The sequence below is a fragment of the Sander vitreus genome, chromosome 3 (assembly GCF_031162955.1).
Source record: "Sander vitreus isolate 19-12246 chromosome 3, sanVit1, whole genome shotgun sequence".
In the NCBI taxonomy this organism is placed as follows: Eukaryota; Metazoa; Chordata; class Actinopteri; order Perciformes; family Percidae; genus Sander; species Sander vitreus.
This window is the reverse complement of record NC_135857.1, coordinates 21,283,988-21,306,565: the sequence shown is the minus strand read 5'-3', so window position 1 is coordinate 21,306,565 and position 22,578 is coordinate 21,283,988. Positions and strand designations below refer to the sequence as shown.

Genomic DNA, 22,578 nt, shown 5'->3' with positions numbered 1-22,578 from the left:
TATCAAGGTAAGAGGACGTAGTCCCACATATGTATCGCTTCTTAAATTACCATGTGAGTTGAACTTATCTGTAGATATTTGCTCAGTAACAGGCTGAATATCAATACTTGCACACAGATAATCATGTAGACATACAAGTACTATAGATTACCACATGTCTGCTGTCTTTTATGCAGCGGAGTTTTGTCATCAGAAGAGAAACCACTGTTTATCCCCTCCTGTGTCACCAGCACCTTTCAACTGAAACAAGATAATAAATGAATACAGACCCAATTGTGTAGCTCTCTATGACCCTTACCTCTGATTCCCAGAGGAAGAGGGTGGACGACAAGAAAATGTCCATATTGGTATCAAGGGTCCCAGCATGTCCACTGGCATTTTTCATAAGTAAAAAAACTGATCAAGTTGCTGGAAACAACAAGAAGAAGCACACATCTTTCTATTTACGTTTGTATGTTACAATTTTTTTTAACTTGGTTTATGCCATTGTAAGCAATCACATTAACCAGCTCTAATTGCCTGGCCATTTTTCAATTAAAAGTGACAGTGAAGTGCCTCTCTGACAGTTGAGGTAATTTAAACCTGAAGCATGGAGGTGGATGTATGAATGAAGAATTGACAAAAAATGTTTTTAAAAAAACTGCTTTGATGAAAGTATAATTCAACTGGTAAATTGTGTTATGAATATTTGTTATTGTGAATATTTGTATATGGTATTAACTGATCTGTGATAAAAACAAGTTTAAATTGATTCTCTTGTTTAGCTTTCATTATGGCTGTGTCCATCAGTTGTCATTCAAGTTTGAGTCACCTTCAGTGCTGCCAAAGCATAGCAAAGCTTGATAGATAAGTTGGCTGGATGCCAAAAGTTGAGTGTCGACCTGAGGGTCAAACAGAATGCTGAGGGGTTGTAGATTTGGGCTGTGAGTGATACATTGTCCAGTATGCATGTTTAATTACAGTATAAATTCTACTGTCAATGCAACCGTTGAATGATTTCTTGAATCAACGATCATTTTAGCATTAAAGAGCAAATTAATCAATAGTTTCTATGTCTATGTGTTCTTAACAGCTAAAAAAAGCAGCCCATAACTTTACGTTGTCCCTAACATTGCAACACATTACATGAGTCTCCCTCTTGTGTGTGTGTGTGTGTGTGTGTGTGTGTGTGTGTGTGTGTGTGTGTGTGTGTGTGTGTGTGTGTGTGTGCGTGCGTTCCCGCGTTTATAGCTCAGGAGGAGGATTTCCATCGCTACTGTGCATCATTGTTTGCTGTCCCTGTCAGCAGGGGCAGGACTGAGCCTCAGATTACTTCACCTGAACTGTGCCTCGTCATAGAAGTCCTGGATGAGGTGAGAATGACTGAAGCATTTCATTTTAGCAAACGTGTTTTACCTACATGAACACACACTGAACACAGTGGATCTAAACAGGGCAAATGTGGGAGTAGACACAAACCTGCGTACAAGGCTCACACACACCCTCCATATTCTTTCTTTCCATTTCTCTCTTTGTCTGATTCACATGTGTGACAACACTGTTGTCTTTTGTTTTCTACAGAGAGACAAAGATGGGATTTTTGTTGCTGAACAGAGGACAGACAACAACAGAAAGTGAGCCAAAGTTTTAAAAAAAAGTATCTACTGTGACCTCACAGGTGCCTAGCATATTCACACTGGCCTGTGTGAAAAATCTTAACTGGCTGCGTCTGTCTAATACATAGACTGCAAGGGAATTGGTAAACAATCATGTGAACAATGGGTGTCCACTTGATTAAATTAGCTTTGTTGTTCCTTTTGAGACAAAGGAAAAAAAGAGAATTATCATCACATCCAGTCACCTCTTAATATATTATATGATACATATGGGCATGGACATCCCGACATAATAGAAAGAGCAGTGTTGTGGAGGTTGGTGTCAATAGTCAAAGATTGGGGCGTAAACATCTCAACATTACTAGCAGGCATTACAGTTCTGTCAGTGTTTAATAAGGAATTTTCATATTAAAGACAATCTGTTAAATCTTTCAAAAGGTTGCCAGTATTTTCAAGTAGAACAATGTCAAGTGCCAGGAAACTAATGTGTAGCCATAAGGAGGTGTACCTGGACTCTCTCTCACACAAAGCCTTTCAATTTCCCATACAGGGTTCCCTCTGATCAGCAGGTCCTCAGTAAACTAACACTTGTGCCCCAAGTGGGCTTAATCAGCGACGGGTCCTCAAAAGTCAACTACTCTTCTCAGCTCAGTTCAGCACAACCATCCAGGCAGTCTCCAGTACCAGCACAACCCAAAGCAGCTCAAAAGCTCTATCTATCTGAGCCTCAGACTTCACAAGCAGAACACTCTATGAAATGTGAGCTTTGTGTTGTTTTTTTTTTATGAGGATGAAAACGGCTTTGTCTACAGTTTTTTTTTTTTTTTTTTTTTTACAGAAAGCAGATTCAATGTTAGATATTATTATATATGTAAAAATTTTGTAAATAACGTTGGGTTGAAATTTCAGAGCAAAATACAGAACTTCAGTTGTTGTCTAATCAAACAAAGATAACTGTGGCTGTATAACGTGTCCAGTTTTCAGTAAGTAAGGCTGTATCATATGAAATAAGCTCTAACGCTGGCTGCACACTGGCTTCGTGGCGTGAGCGTGTCAGCTGCGTGGCGTGTCCGTTTATATTTCGGCTCCCATGTTAACCAGTTAGAGCTTACACACTGCCTGCGTGGCACGCACATCTCAGGCGCGTCTCGAGCCGCAACGAAAACACGTGCATGCTAGAAATAGAACAACTATTTTTCACGTGACACGCAAGCATGTTGGAAGCGTTTCCAGGCAAAATAAAATAGGAAAAGATGTTTATATGTCATTTTGACACGAACATAATTAATATTAATAAATGACATGTTGATGTTTGAAAGTCTCTGGGCTTTGATATAAATGTAGATATAAATGTAATAAAAAAAAAAAACCTGTCAGTACAGAACGAAATATTCTGTAGCCTATTTTGCTGTCAATACTGCCGACGTTGTCTTTGCTGTAATCAAATCAGTCTGTATTTAACATGGTATTTCATTTTATCAATGGGAAACATACATGTGTACAGACAAGGCTAGCAGCAGCAGCGCCACGTCAGACACATTTCTGGTGTGTAAAGACAAAAAATCCACGCAGCTGACACGCAACAGAAACGCCATGCAGGCAGTGTGTAGTCGGCCTAAGAACCAGTGGTGGTTTGTGATGACACCCTTAGTTTTGTCATGGACATTCCAGGTGTTAGAACATTGTTGTCTTTTACACATGCAGGTCAGTTGAAAAAGGTGAGTTGATCATGTCTATTAAATATTGGCCACCATGAAAAATATAATGACATAATTGGATGTTAGTTGTAAATCAGTATTGAGCAGCACAGCCTTAGTCAAGGACAAATGTAATAATCCCTACCGGTGTTCATGAAAAACATGTGATCACATGCCTGCGAAAGCAACTAATGTCCTTGTTGTTGTTTGTCTTACCTTTGGCACAGCATCGTCCTCTAAAAGTAAGCCATCTGCATGCACCACTGCTGAGATTTCAAGGACTTCACAAACATCAATCAAGACACCAACCTCAATGTCACAAAAGCCCAAATGCCCTCCCGATGTCCATAAATCAAAACATGACTGTGGATCAATACAATTGTTGTCCTCCCCCTCCCTAGCACATTCCCAAACTGAGATTCCTCTCCTGTATCCACCTGATGGTTCTCATTTGGCTAGTACCAGACCTCCAATTCCAGAAGAGCATTTCTCCCCTTCTCCATCCATATCCTTCTCCCTTAGGTCTACCTTCACAGTCTCACCATTAAGCTCCACTGAGTCAACCTTATTGCCCAATGTTTACCAATCAACCCCATTACAAAAAGGTTCAGACTCATCTCTATTACCAGAACAACCCCAATCTCCCCAGTTATTCCCAGAATCAATCTCATCACTGAAGCCTTCCCAATCGCCCCCAAGCAATCTGGAGTCCCCAAGGCAATCCAAACATTCCTGCTGTGACACAGAGTCTCTCCTAGCAGAGAAGCATCTCTCTGCTCTCTCTGTCCCTCTGTCACCTGTATCTTCCAGTCCAAACCCACGACCAAAACCATTGGAACCAGGTCCACCTGTAAAAACCCTATCCAGTTCATCTCTATTTAACAAGTCCCCTCCAGATGCATATTCTAGTCATGGGTCAACTCTAAAAACAGAGGATTCTTCAATTTTTATGGCCTCTACCCCCATCTCTGGTGAACATGAATCAACTCAGGATATGCAGTGTATCCCATCACTTCCATCACATTTCGTAGATGTCATCAAGTATCCCCCTTTAGCTGTGCAAATGGAAGAGAACGAGGAGCTATCCACGGGTAAGTGAATTGCAATAAAGACCTCTCTTTGTCTGTATATTTGTGTGTGCATTCATAGTGTTGAGATGGTGACAAGAGCACCAATTTTAACTTTTTTTGATCATGAAATGGTTGCTAATGGTTAATAAGTTTACAAGTGATAGTAACTATTTTACTATGTATCAAAAATTCCCAGAGTGTTTCTTGGAAGCATTATGTAAAGGCATGGCGACTGTTGAGCTGATTATTTGGGCGTGACGACTGATAGGACCAAATTGGACCTGGTCTGTTCCAGTCTGGGTCATCGGGTGTTGACAGTCAGCAGATAAAATCATATAGTGTGTGATATGTAAAGATTCTAATCTTGAGTCTTCAGTCACTGCAAGTAGTTCTTAAAAATATATTTTAAAACATGTTTGAGATTTGTGACTGACATCTGCGGTGGTATTTCGCTCAAGGGAGAAATAATACCAGTCTGCGCCTCTCCATCCAGGATCTCACCCAACTGCTGCACTTTTTCCTTCCTTTTAGCCTTTACAGCACAAATTGCACTGCATATAAACAAGCTGCTGGAAGCCATCTATGTTTGTTTTGGTACAAGAAGACGCTGCAATTGGTGTTCTCACACATTCACGGGGTCGTTGTTTCACCATACGTAAGCTCCTTAACTGTTTGATACACCACTACTTTGTCATACTGTAGTAATGTGATTCAGCGTCTGTACTTGGACTTCAGGTACCGACAAAGCTACTCACTATTTTCATGAATAACAACAAATAAAATCAGAATTCAGTCCTCCTACATTCATGTCAATACCAGTGACATAGTTCCTTGCTCAGTTGGTCCCTTAGTTGGTTCCTCATTCCTCATTATTCCAAAAACATTTGCCAATTTACACTTCATATAATTAACAGCTCCAACTAAGATCATGTAATTGGGAAAGAACATCTCTACCTCTAATCTCATGGCATAGATCTTAAAGAAGTGGGTTTTTTTGTATAGTTTCACCTTCTACTCTATGAGTCATTAGTGAATATGAAAAACTCTAGCAACTTGTTGTATTATCGAGAACAACTTTATTGTCAAGGCCTCCTTTTTGGCTGGACTTTATCACTGAAAGTCTTAAAAAAACAAAAACTAGAGGTAATGCTTAAATACCAGGGCTCCAGACTGCGAACAAATGGTCGCATTTTGCGACCAAAATTTGAGAGTGTGCGACTGAATTTTACATCCAGTCGCACATGTGCAACCAGTAAATTTGCCCCATTTTTTACACGTTAAACGTCGAAATTTCGGTACCTGAGAGCGCATAAGCTCAAGCTTATCTGTCCTCTCATAGCTGCGGACGGTGCAAACTACGTCGGCTCTGCAGTTTTGTTGTCACAGTGAGTCACGGAAATGTTGGTAGTATAAAGAGCCGAAGTGGTTTCAAGTGTGGTTACAGTTTTTTAAAACTTTACGCAGACAGCGTTTGCTGCGATATGATATTAATGGAGAGCTGAAAGCGGTCGCGGTGCTGTTGACGTTACACTTCCTAAGCAGGTACAACAGTGGTTTCTGTGCCCTGGTGACTGACTGACAGGCTGAGGTTGTAAGGCAAGGCAACTTTATTTCTACAGCACCTTTCAGCAACAAGGCAACTCAAAGTGCTTTACATGCTTTACAACTGAAATAATTGTTTTGTAATTATAGAGGGAAAGTACCAAAAAAAAGGTACCATTGGGTAACGGAACCGAATTTCAGGTATCGGTACCAATATTGGTTCAGTAGTACCCTAAACAATGCATGTTTAATTTTAAGTTGAATTCATTGTAATTGTAGACTAGAGCTGGTATATATATATATATATATATATATATATATATTTTGTTTTTCATGACAACGATGGTGCTGTCGGTTAACATTTTATGTTGCATCTTCAAAAGTGACACTGAATTTGAAACAGCACATTGTAATTTTTGCATCTATTATCAAAGTATTTATTAGTAATACAGTGGAAATTAGTAGAGATGTGAATATTTGGTTAGCATGTTGATTTATGGTGTGTGCCCCTAAATTTTCTGGTTGCGCCCCTAACATTTTCAGTTGGGGGCCACTGTGCTCCTAGTGAAAAAAGTTAGTCTGGGGCTCTGAATACAGTTCTTGATCAACCTGCTGAAGGCCACAACTACTTGGGTCCAAAGGCAGACAAGCAGCATGATAATAGACTCAAATGTTTTGGATTTCAGAATTCAATTGCTCTTCTATGGTACTAGAAGTGCTGCTAGAATTTTGACCTTCATCACTCTTGTTGTCACATCTTACAAAGCCACCCACACTATTCTCAAATGTTTTACAGTGACTCAGCTTTTTTTGACTGACTTTTTTGTATTAATAATTTGTCCTCATGTCTGTTTTTTCTGTGTGTATTCTTTACCAGTTAGACTCTCTTACCAGGGTGATCTCCAAAGAGGCATGCATGAAATTCTAAGTAGCCAGGTTAAAAAAAATGGTTAAAACAGTTTTAAACCAATACATGCTGTACTGTGGCTAAATCTTGCAACTAAAGGCAAATATGTTATATACCCATCCACCTAAACGTCCTTACTTTCCACTGTACTACTACTATTTATAGTATGCCTCCATCATGCAGTCTATTTGTAGTTGTATCTCATACATTGATATGATACATTTTGCATTTTAAGGCAGTATTATTTGGTGGAGATGATCTCCAATCATTTATGGGGAACAAGATTTGGGTTACAAAAGAAAGAAAAGAAAGAAATAAACATTCCTAGTTATGGGTGGAGAAGCACAGGTCTCTGCAGTGAAGTGATTCCTGATAGAACACTTTGTCATGCTACATTTTGCCTGAATACAATTCTCAATTGGCAGGCAGTTTATATGAATGAAATGCTTGTGGATCTCAACAATAATGGTTTCCTTTTATAACACTGAGCTGTCAAAGACAATTTAGATCCAACCATAAAAAGTGTTCTTTAGGTTTTAAGTACCTGACATGATGCTACGGCATACATGGAGGTAATTACACTGTAAATAATGGCCCTGAATTCCTCTTAGTATACAGCACACACATTAGGATTCAGTGATCCAGATACACACTTATTTCTCTTACTGTACATGCAGGTGTACACACGCACACACACACACACACACACACACACACACACACACACACACACACACACACACACACACACACACATTCACTCTAGAATACTAGATACACATGTAAAAGTGTTTTTTACTGAATTGCTGAAGTACGCTGTATGAGTGTCTGTTTGTGTGCACATTCCGAAGTGATGCATGGGTTTGGTTTGCTGAGGGCAATTTTCTTTTTCAAAAAAACATCTGGGATTATTTTTCATATGTCTCTTTAGAATTAAAAATGTGTGCTAAAATCTGGCCTTTAAATAGATAACCTTTTGCTTCTACGTTTTCTCAGTCACACTTCACACTTCAGCTCTGTGTTTTCCATCTTCCTTTGCATCCTTCTAACCCTTCACTTCCTATAGCTGGAACTGAAAGCCTGCTTTAGAGCTTGATGCACATGATGCGATGTCAGGGACATTAGATTCACTTTTTTCATTTTTAATTGGATTTTAGAGATGAAAACCTTGCTTCAGTGATTCAAAGCATAATACATTAAGGACAGTCAATGTGTTGATACTATTTACCTTGAAAGTCACGTTGTTTTTATAGATATAATTTTCTTTTTAGATTATATATGTTGAAAAAAAACAAATTCTTAAAAAATATGTTTCTGTTTTTATGAAGACAGTAGTGATGAAATGTCCAGTGATAGCCTGGGTCTGGCTCCACATGAGGAAGACTCTTCAGATGAAGAAGCACAGGTGCACGGACGTTTTACGGGAGGGAGATCCAGAGAAGAGGAGCAAGGGAATCCTGCCATATCTCATACAGAAGATCCCTTTGTTCCTGCAGATGCAGACAGAGAAAATGATTCGCAGACTGATGAGCAAGAACAGCTGTCAGAACCATCCATGGTAACATGTTTCCATATTCCCACATGCTTTTTGCTTCTTGCAGGAAGAACCATGGGCTAGAGAGCTGTAATGGCACTGTTTTCTGGGGAGCACAAGGCATATTATTATTTCACAGGGCTCAAAAGTTTATAACAATCACACATCAATCAAAGATTTCACTTTATACCAGTGATACTACCATAAGCCTACTACATTTAATCTATTATTTAGTCCATTTGCAGCTATTGCCTACCACTTTCATAAGAAGATGCCAAAGGAAAATAGCAGTTAGGTGAAATATTAGAAAGCATGAAATCATTGTTCCTGTGTGACTTGTTCAAAGTGTCCAGGAATATGACACCAACTCAGTACTTTTGATAAGATACAATTCAATTTAATTCAATTTATAGTGTCAAATCATAACAGAAGTTATCTCAGGACACGTTTACAGATAGAGTAGGTCTAGAGCCAACAATTCCCCCCAAGATCATGCATTTCCAGTAAAAAAAGGTTGGGGGAGAGGGAGAGAGAGAAAGAGAGAGATACAGAAATATGACTCATAATAATTATATCAAAAGACATCACACTCACAGCCACCCTTGTTTTTAATGCAGAGGTCACTAATACACACATTAACACATAACACATTTTATAGGCACACACAATTTGTGATTGCATAAAAATGGAATGCCTTGTATAATTAAATGAGGGCTGAAGAAAAGTCATTAATGTGACATATTTCAAACATTCGATTGCTAACAAATGAATGAAATAATGACCAAATAGGCCGTAATAGTTATGTGCCAATATGTTAAAGTTTGGGTAATAAAATGAATGAATGTGCCAGCTTTAGAAGTTTTACAGAACCACATCATTACATTAGACATAATCGCTCCATAGAATTAGAAGACTTAAGCGAACATAAAGTTACAGTTTCTTATTGTAGCTGACCTGATCTATTAGATAACATTAGAATCACACTAATTATTTTACATTATTCATCTATAGCTCGGAGACACCCAAGGCAGGGGTGTAAAAGGTGCACGTCATTTAGGGAAGAAAAGAGAAACAGAGTGGATTAAAAAGACACTGCTTGAATGGTCCCAAATTACCTTAAATGCCAGCCATTAAATGCTTTGAATCTGTTATACTGTGACAGGGGAATGAAAGAAAATAAGAGGGGGGGGGGGGTGCTTTATTAAAAAGCTGGAGAAAAATGAGGTTCATGATTGTGAAGATAGTGGTAATCTGTGGCCTCTGGACTTGAATCAAACTGTCCTAAAATGATTAGATAGTAATTTTTTTCAGCTCTCTCTCTTCTCTCTTTAGACCCGAGCTCTCCTCTCTTGTCCTCCATGTAATCCTTATACTTCCTCTCCCTCTCTTTCTTTTGTTTCTCCTTCTTGTTTTACCTTTACGCTATAGTTCAGGCAGCTAGTCAACTGCTACATCCTTTTTGTTATGATGAGACATTGGTCTGCACAAACACAACTCCAATTTGTCCTGCTACACAGTCCCATTGTGTTAGGTCTCTTGCCATTTTATTGTTATGCCTCTCTTCTTTCGTTTGTCCTGTCTTCACCTTGTCATTCTCCATCCTTGCTGATTCCTCTTTCTTAGCAACACTATTCCTACAAGCCTTGCTTCCTATTTTTTTTCCAGGCCCGTCTGCAGTGTCTTGCAATGCTATGGCTAGCATGCTAATGCATCACATCTAATCTTAACTAAACAGAGCTTCTGCATTTTACCCTGTCTCACAGGAGGGCACTAGCGCAGGAAGAACAGCTAACCCACCACGTTGTGAGATGCTCTCACCAGCTCCAGGGGTTAATTAAAAATCAATTCATCAGGTGGAAACAAAGGAAACAGGAGAGGGGGATAATCTCCAGTGAAAGACACCAGCTTATTAATATGCATTCACACAGTAGAAAATGGAAAAAACACAAATTTTAACACACCTGTCTTAATAAAAGTTAAATTGATATTGAATATCAGTTTGTCCTTTGAACTGATTGCGTTAGAATAGAAAATTAAACTCAAGACAAAACTAATAATACCTTATTCCCCTGTAATCTCTTCACTCTATTCGCATGTCCCCCACTGTACCCCTCCTTCCTGTGCCCTCCTCGACTCCCTCCATAATCTATTTCTTTGTGTGTCATCTCTCTATTTCATCCTCACATGATCCGTCTTTCTGCCTCACTCCTTCCACATGTTTCTTTTTATACTACTTACCCACTCCCTCCCTCCCTCCTTCCTTCCTTCCATCCATCCCTCCTTCTCCTGCGTTTTTCCATCTGTTTCCTTATCCCCGTAGGTGATGTACGACCAGAGTTCTGGGTCTAGATCAGAGCAGTTTTGTGATCTGGATGGGTTCCCGCCTCAGGGTTTGGACATGAATTCTGGTCACTCCGAAACACCAAAGCACACACACTGTGACCCGCTGCACACCTGCCAAACTTCACTGCAGGATTCAGACCCAACAGGTAGGTTAAAGAAGGGTCTTCTTAGGTGTACGTGTGCATGAATTTTTATGCTCCTATTGTATTGAGATTTTGTTCTTTAAACTGTTAAACATGTTTTCCTATGAACTACATTGGAAATTGCCATTGCTGTTTTTTGTTTTTTTTTGCTTCAAGAGATTAGATTGTGAAGATTACCTCTGTGTCCAATTTAAAAAAAAATTCAAAGATACTTTCCAAAAAATTTGGAAAGTATCTCCTCTGAGATACTTTCCAATTTGCAAGCATTATTCATATCACAAAGGCCTCATAATAGGATTTAGAACAAATATGTAAAAACGTAGAGCTTACATGAGAAATGAAAATGAGTTTTAAACCCAGAGGAGCGCTGGCTGCTTGGTGGAAAACGAGAGATGGGGGACAACACCGATAATTTACTAGTGGTGGGTCCAATGGGAGCTTTCCTGAGATGCCTTTTTTATGTTGTGTGTGCATGTGTGTATGTCCTTGCCTGCACTTGTGTCTAAGCCTGTGTGCCTAGTGCCTCCGTTTTCTTAAACTGTAGGTGAACACAGTTTACCCGAGACTTGAAACGTGAAAGTCCACATTTCATCACAAACACATACTCGCAAACAAACACTGCCTTTTCTTCTCGTTTCTTTTTACTAGCTGAAAAGTGTAGATAGTAATGGCTGTGTCCTTCACATGGCGCTCAACGTTTATTTTGACTTTACCTTTGAGAGGAATTGTTAAAAGGCATACGTCTTTAATATAAACACATTGTCAAATCAGCCTTTAGTGCTAGAAAATGCTTGTATTCCATTATTACCTATCACTAGGCTTTGCCTGCAAGAGAATTCTTCCATGGCATAGATGTATTTCCTCCTCATTTCTTTCCTTGCCAAGTTTCACCTTGAAAAACCAGAAAAATTCTGCTGTAACAATTATTTTTTTATTCTGACATTAACTGTGTCTGGTAGACCATGCTGTCGCCATCGAGGTAAGTATCCCCAATGTATATGAAAGATTTCCAATTTGCAAACACAGCATGGGTGTTGAAAATAATAACACTAATAATTTGTAAACTGGCCATGTCTATCAGGTGCTCATACTGTCCAACAAGGCTGATGGAAGTCTAGCATTCACCTCCAAATTGCATTAGAGTTCAAATAATAATATTTGGATCGAATCAGACTAATTTAATTTATCGTGGCGCTCATTACACCTTGTAATCTTGTCCAAGGCTGTTGAATTACGTACATTTCAAACAGAGGTTGCTGTTTTGATCCAGCAAGCAATTGTAATTCATACTTCACTTGCTTAAGTAAATCATTTCGGCCCAAAATAATCCCATCAACCTTTTCCTTCATCAAGTCTTGAAGCCCAGCTTTTCACTGTGTCATTGTCAAGCCTGCGTTAAATGAATGAGGTTGACAGTGAGAGACTCCCACAAGGGCAGCACTACCATCCTCGCACCACGCAGCTAGCCGCTCGTCAAACCCTGCACTGTCTCTGCCACCATCGTTAAAGCTCCAAAGTTAATGAGAGAGAAAGGTTAGAGAGGAGGAATATCACCTTGCGAACACTCTGCACTCATTTATGTCCCTCCATCTGTCTCCTCTATTTTACTCTTTTTTTCCAGGCAGGGCTGAGATCCAACAGGTTTTATGTCTCCTGCTTTACCTTTCCACCTCTCTGTCCTTTCTGCTCTTACTCCCTTTCACCCGGTCAGTCAGAAAATGAGGTTGTTAGTGTGCAGTTTCTGTCTCGTGTGCATCCAAAGAGAGAGAGACAGGCAGATGGATAGACAGGCAGGACAGTGACCAAACGTCCATAGAGGGAGAGAGAGAAGAGATACATGCAGCTGTATTGAGAAACTAGCAGTGAGAGCAGATAAACAGGTAGACAGACAAGCAGAAATCAAAGTCCAGCAGACAAATGGATGGAGAAACAGGCAGACCGACTGAATTCTAGCAGTGTCTTTCCATGCGAGTCATTTTTGTATTTCAACCCTCTCCGTTTCTTTTTGTGAGTTTAGAAGGTGGCTGTCTGATTCAGACAGACTAGTTTTAGTCTACTAGATTTAGACTAGTTAGTAGATTCTTCATCCAGTCAATACTGTTAATTGATTGGCTAACCACTGCAGAAAAAGAAGAAAACAGCAGTAATTGCATTGCAGCTGCCATGAATGGCTGAACAGGCTTGTTAAGAAATATTGGTTTGGTACAGATGCTGCTGCTGAATAGAATGAATTATTGTATCAAATGTAATTGACTAAATTCGCTTGAATTCATTTATATATTTATTATTAGGCTAATAGATTATTTGTAAATTGGGAACCTCCTCATAACCATGGCTTCTTTTTTTTATTGCTCTCACTGTATATTAAATGGATATGTTGTGATTTTCCACTCCTAGTATACATACTAGTAATTTGTCCTATTTTGACTTTTTAAATTGATAAACAAACAATGGAAAGGAATAACTGTATTCTATAGTTCACACAGCTGCTTTATATTCTGCGTCAGCCAACAGAAAGTTATTCCATGAAATGAATCTATACAAACTCACACACTGTTGGACTTAGATAGCAAATCAAATGCATTGCTATTTCCATTTGCTAGCCATATGGCCTACTGATAGCAGTGTGGTGTTGCATGATCTGTGTCCTCTGAATTTATTTATCTTGTATCCAGATATACCACATGTTTTCAGAGCATGTTAAGGGCAATACAAGAATGTGTTAGTGGATAGAGTGATGGAATGGTTTTAAAACAGTCAGCAGAGACCTTTATGGGATGTAAAAAAGTCCCATCCGTCTGTATACAATATTTCCTTTAAATAAATGTAATGTTTCGACAGTAGGCATTATTTACATGTATGTTCTATTTTAGGGTCAGAGGGTTATAGGCCATGCAGCACCCTTACTACCGACACTGAGGAACACCTGGTTTTTAGAGTGATGGACAACCACCTGCAGCTAACTGGAAGTCACTTTCACTCAACCAGACCCTCCAAGAGAGGAGAAATATCAGCAAATAAACTAGGAACATCTGGTAAGTGTATTTGTGTGTGTGCTTGAATGCACGCTTGTGTGCTTTTTGTCTGTGTGAACACTATCAAGCTCGCTGAGCTCTACTTCTTCAGAACTCCTTGTCATACAATCAATACACCTTATTTCTGCCTATAGCCACACTTTCTTGGCTCTGAGTATGCAAATTGTTTAAAGAGATTATACTGTATCACTCTCAAACACAGGCACACGCGTCATATACGCACCTACTTTAAAGACACACACATGGAGGATTGGGCGTCGGTCCAGGAATGTGTCCTCTCATCAATTCCCTCGCTCAGATCTCAGAAACACTGCAGTAATCCGTTTCTGCCGATACAACACACTCACACACACACACACACACACACACACACACATACATAGACACCTGAGAGACAAGACGATGATCTGTTTTACTGTGGGCAGCTGTGGCTCAGATGGTAGAGAGGTCGTCTACCAATCAGAAGGTCACTGGTTTCGATCCCTGGCCCTGCAGTCCCATGTTGGGCAAGACAACTGGACCTCCAACTGCCACCATCGGTGTTTGAATGTGCATGAATGGTTGTCCGATGAGCCTTGGGCCACTGAATGTGTCTGTGAATGGTGCCTGTACTATGTAGTGTGAGTAGTCGTTAAGACTAGAAAAGCGCTATATAAATACAGTCCATTTACTCTGTGATACTCCAATACCTCCCGCTGCTCAACTGTTCCCAGAATTCCCTTTCTCTTTCCCTCCTTACTCATTGTTTATATCAACCATTTCATTCATGCTGTCTTTAGTTTTTTTTCATGAATCTTACTAATTCCATTTCATTCTTCCTTAAACTTTTACGCATTAATGGAATTTTTTTTAATAATTTTTGTGTTTTACTCCTCTCCTTTACTGTATTCATTTGTGCTTTTACACCCAAAGCAAATAGTTTAAAGCACTGAGACCCACATTGTACTCACTTGACTTAAGGTGAATACTTTGAAAGGAGGTCCACACTTGTAAAACCTCTCAAGAGCCAAAAACCTTTTTTCATACATTCAACATATTTGATTACAGCATCAGAAGGACTCTTGGGTGCTCACCGTGTTTTCAATATTTTTAATTCCACAAGGGAACCTTAGCACAGACGTTTCGGCAAGTTGCCTCACTCCGTGTGCCTCATTGTGCTGTCTTGTCACTGTGTGTGCTGTCTGACAGTGCACTGAAGAAGGCTTCTCGCTGAAACATCTGCGCTTTGGCTCCCATGTGCCATTAACGAATGTCTTGAAATAGCTTTGTGTTCCTGAGCACTCTTTTTCACATTCACAGCATTTTGCATTTTACCATTTAGAGTTGTGTGTTGCATAGACTCCAGTTATACTTATTATAATTTGTCAAGTGAAAAAGGTACTGAATGCTATATATATATATATATATATATATATATATATATATATATATATATATATGTACAAGAAAGATTGAAATCTGACCTTCCTAAGGAACTTTAGAAGGAGGTAATTTAGAGATATCAGATTTTAATCTCACTCTCATTTACCCTGAATGCATTTTAAATCAGGCACAGAGCTTTATCAGTAACCAAGATTTAGATCTATGTCCCATCTGCTTTGAAATTGAAGTAAATTGAGTCTACGGGTGTGTGCATGTGTGAGTGCACATGTTAGCAGCACTGTACTGAATGCATCATTCCTCCCATGCTGCTTAGTTTGACAGTGCAGGTGGTTGTAAAGCACTAAGTGGAGGTTCTTTGCCAGTTGAAAGACAGAGCCAGGCACGGAGGGAGGGAGGGGTAAGGAGACAATGGAAGATTGAAAGAATGAAAGACTTAACACTGGAGCTGAAACTGGTTAAACAGCAGTGTGCCGCACACACACAAACACACATGCACATACACGCCCACACCATCATAGCTTCTCAATGGGGGCCTCGATGTAATTTACAGTGAGCAGGTGGGGATGGATGTTCAATCTGATTCAATTTGATGGGGCTCGCAGTGGAGTGGGATGAGACACCACTCATTCGACTGACTGTTGTGATAGTTTCTCTGTCTCTCACTTTCCCTGAATCCCAAGCTGCATACCCCTCCCTTCTTCCTCTACATCTCCTTTTATCGCTTTCACTGTCTGTAGCTGTTTTTGTGTGTAACCCTGTCCTTATATCCGTCGTTCCATCCATCCATCCTTCTGTGCATTGATACATTTATCCTTTCTTTTTTTTTCTTCTTTTTTTTTCATTCAGGGTCAGGGTCTAGCCTGTCTGGCACACCAACTGTGTCTCACCGTCCAAAGACAAACCCAAGCCCTCTCTCTTCACCTATCTCTCCCGCCCTCTCTCATTTCCCCTCTCCTCCCCTCTCCGCCTGCCTGTCCCGTCCTACATTGGGCTCAGAATTTGGTCCAGAGTTTCGTCCCTTTTCCCGGGCAGCCCAGGAGATCATGGAGATTTGTAGTGTGGACCAGACCGGCTGTGAGGACCCTGACCTGGACACTGACACGACTGCACACGCACTCCACGGTCTGGAGCAGGAACTAAGACTCATGGCCAACGGTACGTACACACACATAAAGTACATTCACAAGTCATGTATGCAAACACACCATCATGTTATGGCTACCTATGATCAACATGCAGTATTACTCTGTATTTGATGTTTTATGATGATGATAATAATAATTACATAATAAAAAGAATATTGATGTTAATCACAATGATGTTTGTTGAATGACGAGTTATAATGGTGATGATGGTTATAAATTAAGGCCGTATGCACTTACCTTCCTTAATATCTACCTCAGAAACAGGGAAGCAGGCTTCAGTATTTGGTACAGGAAACAGTGGAAGTCAAGATCAGCATGGAAATCATCGTTTCACACAGTGGGTAACATGCACACACAATCTAAACCCACTACCACATAATAATTGTGGTTGCTCAAGGCACACACAATGTACATAACCTCATCCTCATTGGTAAACTCAAGTCCATGGGCTCTATTTTTGTGTTGGCTAAGTGCAGGGAATGCAGCGAATTAGTATTTTCCTGAAATCCCAACTTTTATAGTGGTATTCCCAGAAACAAAAGAGTGTTAGCTTTAAAATCTCTATTTATTTGTGGATCATTACCAGGGTTATGTTTCTGTAGCAATATGAAGATTAAGCAACTATTTAATTCCCTGATTGTCAGCAATATTTTTTGCATGTAAAACAGTTAAATCTAACTAAAATAGGGCAGTGCCGCTGGGTTCACAAAAATAGAGAGAATGTGTTATTGTTACAGAACCTGAGAAAGTCAATATATCGAGTTCCAGAACTTAAAAGTACCAGCTGCATCTTAGGCAGGTTTCCATTCCATTTTGAAAGGCAAATGGGCCTTTTTTTCTCTGTGATAATCTGAGTGTAGCCTCATGACTTCCTGTTTTCCTACTCTTGTCTGTGTCTTTTCACCATGATCGTCATGTAATCTATTGCTTTCTCTCCCCCTAAACTTCCCTACACTCCTTCGCCATTCCAATGGTCACGATGGGGGGTAATCCCTCTTTTTTTGTGCTCCGTCAATTCCTCTCTCTGTCGGATATGTGGAGTGTGTAATGGATCGTTAGCCAGCAGAACGACTTTAGCTTTGACAGCATGTTGGATACCGGGCCTTAATGTGCTGCTTAATGTGCGTGTGTGTGTGTGTGTGTGTGTGTGTGTGTGTGCGTGCGCGCGCGCGTGCATGTGTGCGCGCGCATGTGTGCGCGTGTGTGTGCGTGCGAGTGCGTGCGTCAATATATTTTTCTTGTATCTCCAAAACTGAGTGTGTGGGTGTGTGTGTCTGTGCGTTGTTAATGTTTCGTGTTTGTGTGTATGTGTGTGTGTGTAGTGGGCATAATCTGCGCTAGAGGCCTTGTGCTGAGCAGAGCACTGTGAATATCACATTGAGACGTGTAATAACCGGATTAACACATACTACACAGAGGGCTCCAAAACAGCTCCTTACATCCTATAAACACACACGCACGCACGTACACACACACACAAACACACACACACTCACACACACACACACACACACACACACACACACACACACACACACACACACACACACACACACACACACACACACACACACACACTCACTCACGCACACATAGTCACAGATGCATTTAATCAGACTAGTTTGGCATAGCTGTACAGGTATCTTTTTTGTTTTTGTTCCAGCTTCATCCTCGTCATTATTGTCACATTTCCTCCCATCATGCAGGGTTTGGTCATTGGGACAATGTTCAGTTCATAAAATATTCAAAGCAAAGGGATTTTGAGATAAGAGCAACTTGCCATGCATTGAATTGTATCACAACTTTAACATTATTTGCAATTGTCATTGAAATAGGGAAATGCACATTTTATATCTTTGAAATGGACCCAGTCTTCTGTGCCAAATGTTTTGCTATCCTAGGTAAAACCCAAAACAAAAGTCGTTTGTTGTATGTACATTTAGTCCTTTTCACTTTTTCTTTCTAATGCAGTTTGCAGTTTACAATTTTACAGTGCAATAACAAAAAGGTCTAACTCACAAACTGTAGCTTTAATTTACTAATATACTTCTAATATACTAACATATAGTTTACTGTACCATCCCCACCCTTTTGAATTGAATCCTCCTCTCAGCCACCAGCTCCTCCCAGATGTTGAGTGGTGGCTGCAGTTGCATCGAAGAGGAGATTCCTAATAATAATGCATGATAATGGAGTTCTACTGTAGAGTGGTCTGCTGCCCACCATCATATAGAATAACAGTGTTATCAGGAAAACTTGAGTTAGTAGATCATTTATTCTTGTATAAAACCTATAAAATATACATTTATCAGTCCTTCCAGGATTTCGCGATCGCGCCAATTCATGCGAATTCAACCAATCACCGCGAATTTGGTGCGACTTGCAATTTTGACCAATCACCGCAACTTTTCCGCAAATTTTACCAATAACCTGAAGTTTCCCGTGACTTCAACCAATCCCAGCAGTCCCACGTGCCGTCAGTATGTGACTCTGAGAGCCAATGACCAAGCGGGAGTGAGAACGGCCACGGGTTGATAATTTCCTTGTTTCTGATGAAGACGAGACGTGTGTGACTGACTCAAACATCTCACATTTACCAACAAAACGTACAGCGAAAGACAATGCAAAACATTTAAGACCATCCTGCCAACCTGTATACATTTTAAACATTAATGTACGCTGTGACGTTTTTTCACTCTAAAGTCCCTGACAGCTGCTGCTGTTTCAATCCTGTCGGCTCTCTGCAGTTGGCGGGGCTGCTCAGTTCCCCCCGTGACTGACACGCACACACACACACACACACAGACACACACGGTGGATGCAGGAAAAACCGGAGATGAGACATACAGGATGACCTAAATTGAGGACAGCTATGTTCATTATTGTAAGTGCAATGATAAGTTAAAGTCCAATAAGTACTTGATTAAACCGTATGAATGTGTGTCCCAGGCCAGGTTAGGAAATGAACTAACAATGTCAAGATCAACAAGCCACTGACGGATATGTTCAGATTTGATTCATTCAATAAATTATTATTTTTTGTCTTAAATCCACCAGCCATTTTCATATTATACCAACATTTACAGCATCCTGAGCCTTTTTGGTAAGGTTACTAGGAAATCTCAGCCCAGAGTAGTTTTATTCTCCCCAAAACAAGTTTCCTTTTTTTTTTAAAGAACTATATAAAAAAAAAAAAAAATCACAACTTTTTTTTGCAACTTTCACTGTCTCCCGCAACTTCATTGCAACAAACATACAAAGGACATCGCAACTTTTATCACAACTTTTTACAAAAGCTCCCGCGAAATCAGGCATTTTGGGCCGCAACAATCTCAAAAAACGGCCGCGAAATCCTGGAGGGACTGATTTATTTTTGTGACTCTCCCAGTAACAGGACACTCTAAAGTACACACACTCAGCATACAAGTCAATGTCGTGCTACAGTATAATATTAAGTGCAGTAAGCGTGCATTCATTAATGTGTGTGTGTCTACTATGACCTAACGAATATTTACCTCATATCCAGAAAACTATTCATCTTCCATCTCTGACTCAGCTGCTTCCAGCTGTTTATTGGCTGTCTTTGATCTAACCTTCAGTCACCTTGCACAGCAGTATCACATTAATACTTGGAAAATGGATGTATTCTGAATTTTCTGATGTACAGTTTATACAGTAGAGTATCTATAGTAATCTAACAAGAAGCTTTAGATTGGTTATAAAAAGCTAAATAAAAAGTTAGACTATCTAAGATTGATTATACTTAGCTGAGAGACTCCGATGTATATTTACAATTTAATCTGTGTTTGCTTCCTTAGTAGTGTAATATCCTGAATGTATTTGTATGCATGTATATTGTATATATATTGACATTTAGCATTGCACTCAGACCTCAACTGAACTTATTTTAAATACATTTAAAATATGAAAAAAATGCACACAGTACACTCGACTTTCTGTAAAATAGGAATATCATCTACTGTTGTCTTGTTAGTGGTTACACTCAGGGCTAGCAAGGAAACAGGGCAAAGTTTGCAGCATGCAGGTACAAAATTGGCATGCGTTGGATTTTTTTACAATAGCTGTGGATTATGGTACAAACAGTGAGTGGGAATGTTTACTTTTTGCAAGTAAATCTTAAAAGGCACAAGTTAGGTGTGGACTTAATCAAATATTCAGCTGTCAACTAGCTCAGATAATAATTATTAACCTAATACCAACAAAAACACTTTTAACAAAGCAACATTTTAAGTCTTGAGAAAACACCTTGAACACCTGTCATGAACACACTCATTGAACGAATGAGTCATCAAAAAATCGGAGGAAAATAATTTGATGCTTGATGACATCAAAAGATAGACAAAAGCAAATGTTTTGTAATAAAACCCAGGTAGCATATGTTGGAGGATCACTGCAGGTGGGCATTGTGTACTATATCACATTGATATGCCTGTAGTCTTTATAGAATCCAAAGTTAATTTGGCCTTGTCATAGTCGGATGCAAATTGGGAGGGGCATCTCCTATATGTCTCAATAAAAATGTATACATGCTCCATTGGTGCAGTTAATTTTACCTTCTGAATGTGAGTGTTTTAAAATGGTCAGTTCCCTCTAATTTACAACATTTCTACTTCCTTCTTCCTGTTCTTTAGAGGCCGAGACATTTCACACAAAAATCTGAAGTATCAAACAACGTGGATTTTTAGGTGAATTCAATTATACATTCAGTATCCTGTCAAACCACAACCCTGGTGATGATGAATGCAGACAACACACAAACTGCACTTTTAGCTGGTGTACCCGTCTGAATACATCACATATGTTTTCTGGAGCAAAATCTGTGATGTCTGCATCTGAAACTAGTGACAAAAGTACCGAGTACATCTGTCCTTTAATCATAGAGAGGTATTTGAGTGCTGTGCATGTAGGATGTTCTGCCTTTGATTGGTGGATTTTGGTCTTGCAGGGGCAGAGCCAGCGAGGAACAAAAGGATGAGGAGGAGGAGGCTGCACAGAGAGACCAGCAGAGTGTCCTCTCTCTACCCTGAGATAGTCTCACACATGCACATTAACACACACACCTGCTTGTTAAATAAGGAAAAGGCATGCACATAGAGATACAAGTGACTAAAGTGAGCAAAAACACACAATGGATTACAATGAACTCTTGTTGTGCAAATAGATGAAAAGAAAAATGTATTGCTTTAAAAAAAATATATTGCTAGATATCTATTAAATGCTGTTTTAGTTTGAGTTATGGTATGTCTCTTTTTTTGTATGTGTCCATGTTTTCTGTACACAATGTATATGTTATGTTTAATTCTCAGCAGGAATTTGTTTGGATCCCTTTGATTGTGTGTCAATGTGTGTGTGTGTGTGTGTGTGTGTGTGTGTGTGTGTGTGTGTGTGTGTGTGTTTTTTAAGTGACAGACATTGAGGGACAGTTTGCTGCTGTGCCAATTTTTCCAACAGGGATTGAACGCACTACATTTTTATCTGTTGTCATCAGTTTGTTTCTAAATTAGGTTAGGGTGGCACTGGATGAGGTCAGACTGTCTTCACACACACACACACACACACACACACACACACACTAAAGACACTGCTGCAGGTGATAAATTAAGGGATTTGTAAGGGAAGGAATAAGGAGCTGTGCCAATGGCTGCTGTTGGCCATCTGTCTGTATGTGTGTGCAGGAGCTGGGGAAGATAAACAGCAGGCACTGGAACTGGTTTGTCGTTGCTGTGGTTAATGTGTACATGTTGGTGTGTGAGTGTTTGTGTTTTTTTTTATGCCTTTGTGCCGGCAAAAGCAGTGGCCAGAGGCATTATGTTTTTGAGTTATCCGTCCATCCCATTCTTGTGAATGCAATATCTCTGAAATGTCTGGAGGAAATTTCTTCATTTTTGGCACAAATGTCCATTTGGACTCTAGGATGAAGTGATTAGATTTGGTGGTCAAAGGTCAGGGTTACTGTGACCTCACAAAACACGTTTCTGGCCATAACCATAGAGAAATATTTTTTTTACACTTCTGGGTAAGTGCCTTAAACCTGCATTCTATCTATTTTCCAGCAGGGGGCGACTCCACTGGTTGCAAAAAAGAAGCTTGCTTGTATAGAAGTCTATGGGAAAATTACCATAGTTCTCACTTGATTTATTACCTCCTGCTGATAACTTATTAT

General features: G+C 39.7%; 1 protein-coding gene across 2 annotated transcripts in view; it reads left to right on the top strand.

Annotated features, from left to right (window-relative positions):
- The window catches only part of zbbx (zinc finger, B-box domain containing), a 57,715-nt gene extending 36,068 nt beyond the window's left edge, over positions 1–21,647 (top strand). For both annotated transcript variants that reach the window (XM_078246477.1, XM_078246476.1), the window contains 10 exons: positions 1,231–1,352; positions 1,561–1,613; positions 2,146–2,354; positions 3,520–4,383; positions 8,140–8,369; positions 10,666–10,834; positions 13,705–13,866; positions 16,096–16,404; positions 16,653–16,731; positions 21,361–21,647. In XM_078246477.1, coding sequence (XP_078102603.1) covers positions 1,231–1,352; positions 1,561–1,613; positions 2,146–2,354; positions 3,520–4,383; positions 8,140–8,369; positions 10,666–10,834; positions 13,705–13,866; positions 16,096–16,404; positions 16,653–16,731; positions 21,361–21,442 — 2,279 coding nt within the window. In that variant the 3' untranslated portion in view covers positions 21,443–21,647. The remainder of the gene's footprint in view (positions 1–1,230; positions 1,353–1,560; positions 1,614–2,145; positions 2,355–3,519; positions 4,384–8,139; positions 8,370–10,665; positions 10,835–13,704; positions 13,867–16,095; positions 16,405–16,652; positions 16,732–21,360) is intronic.
- Positions 21,648–22,578: the final 931 nt, after the last annotated feature.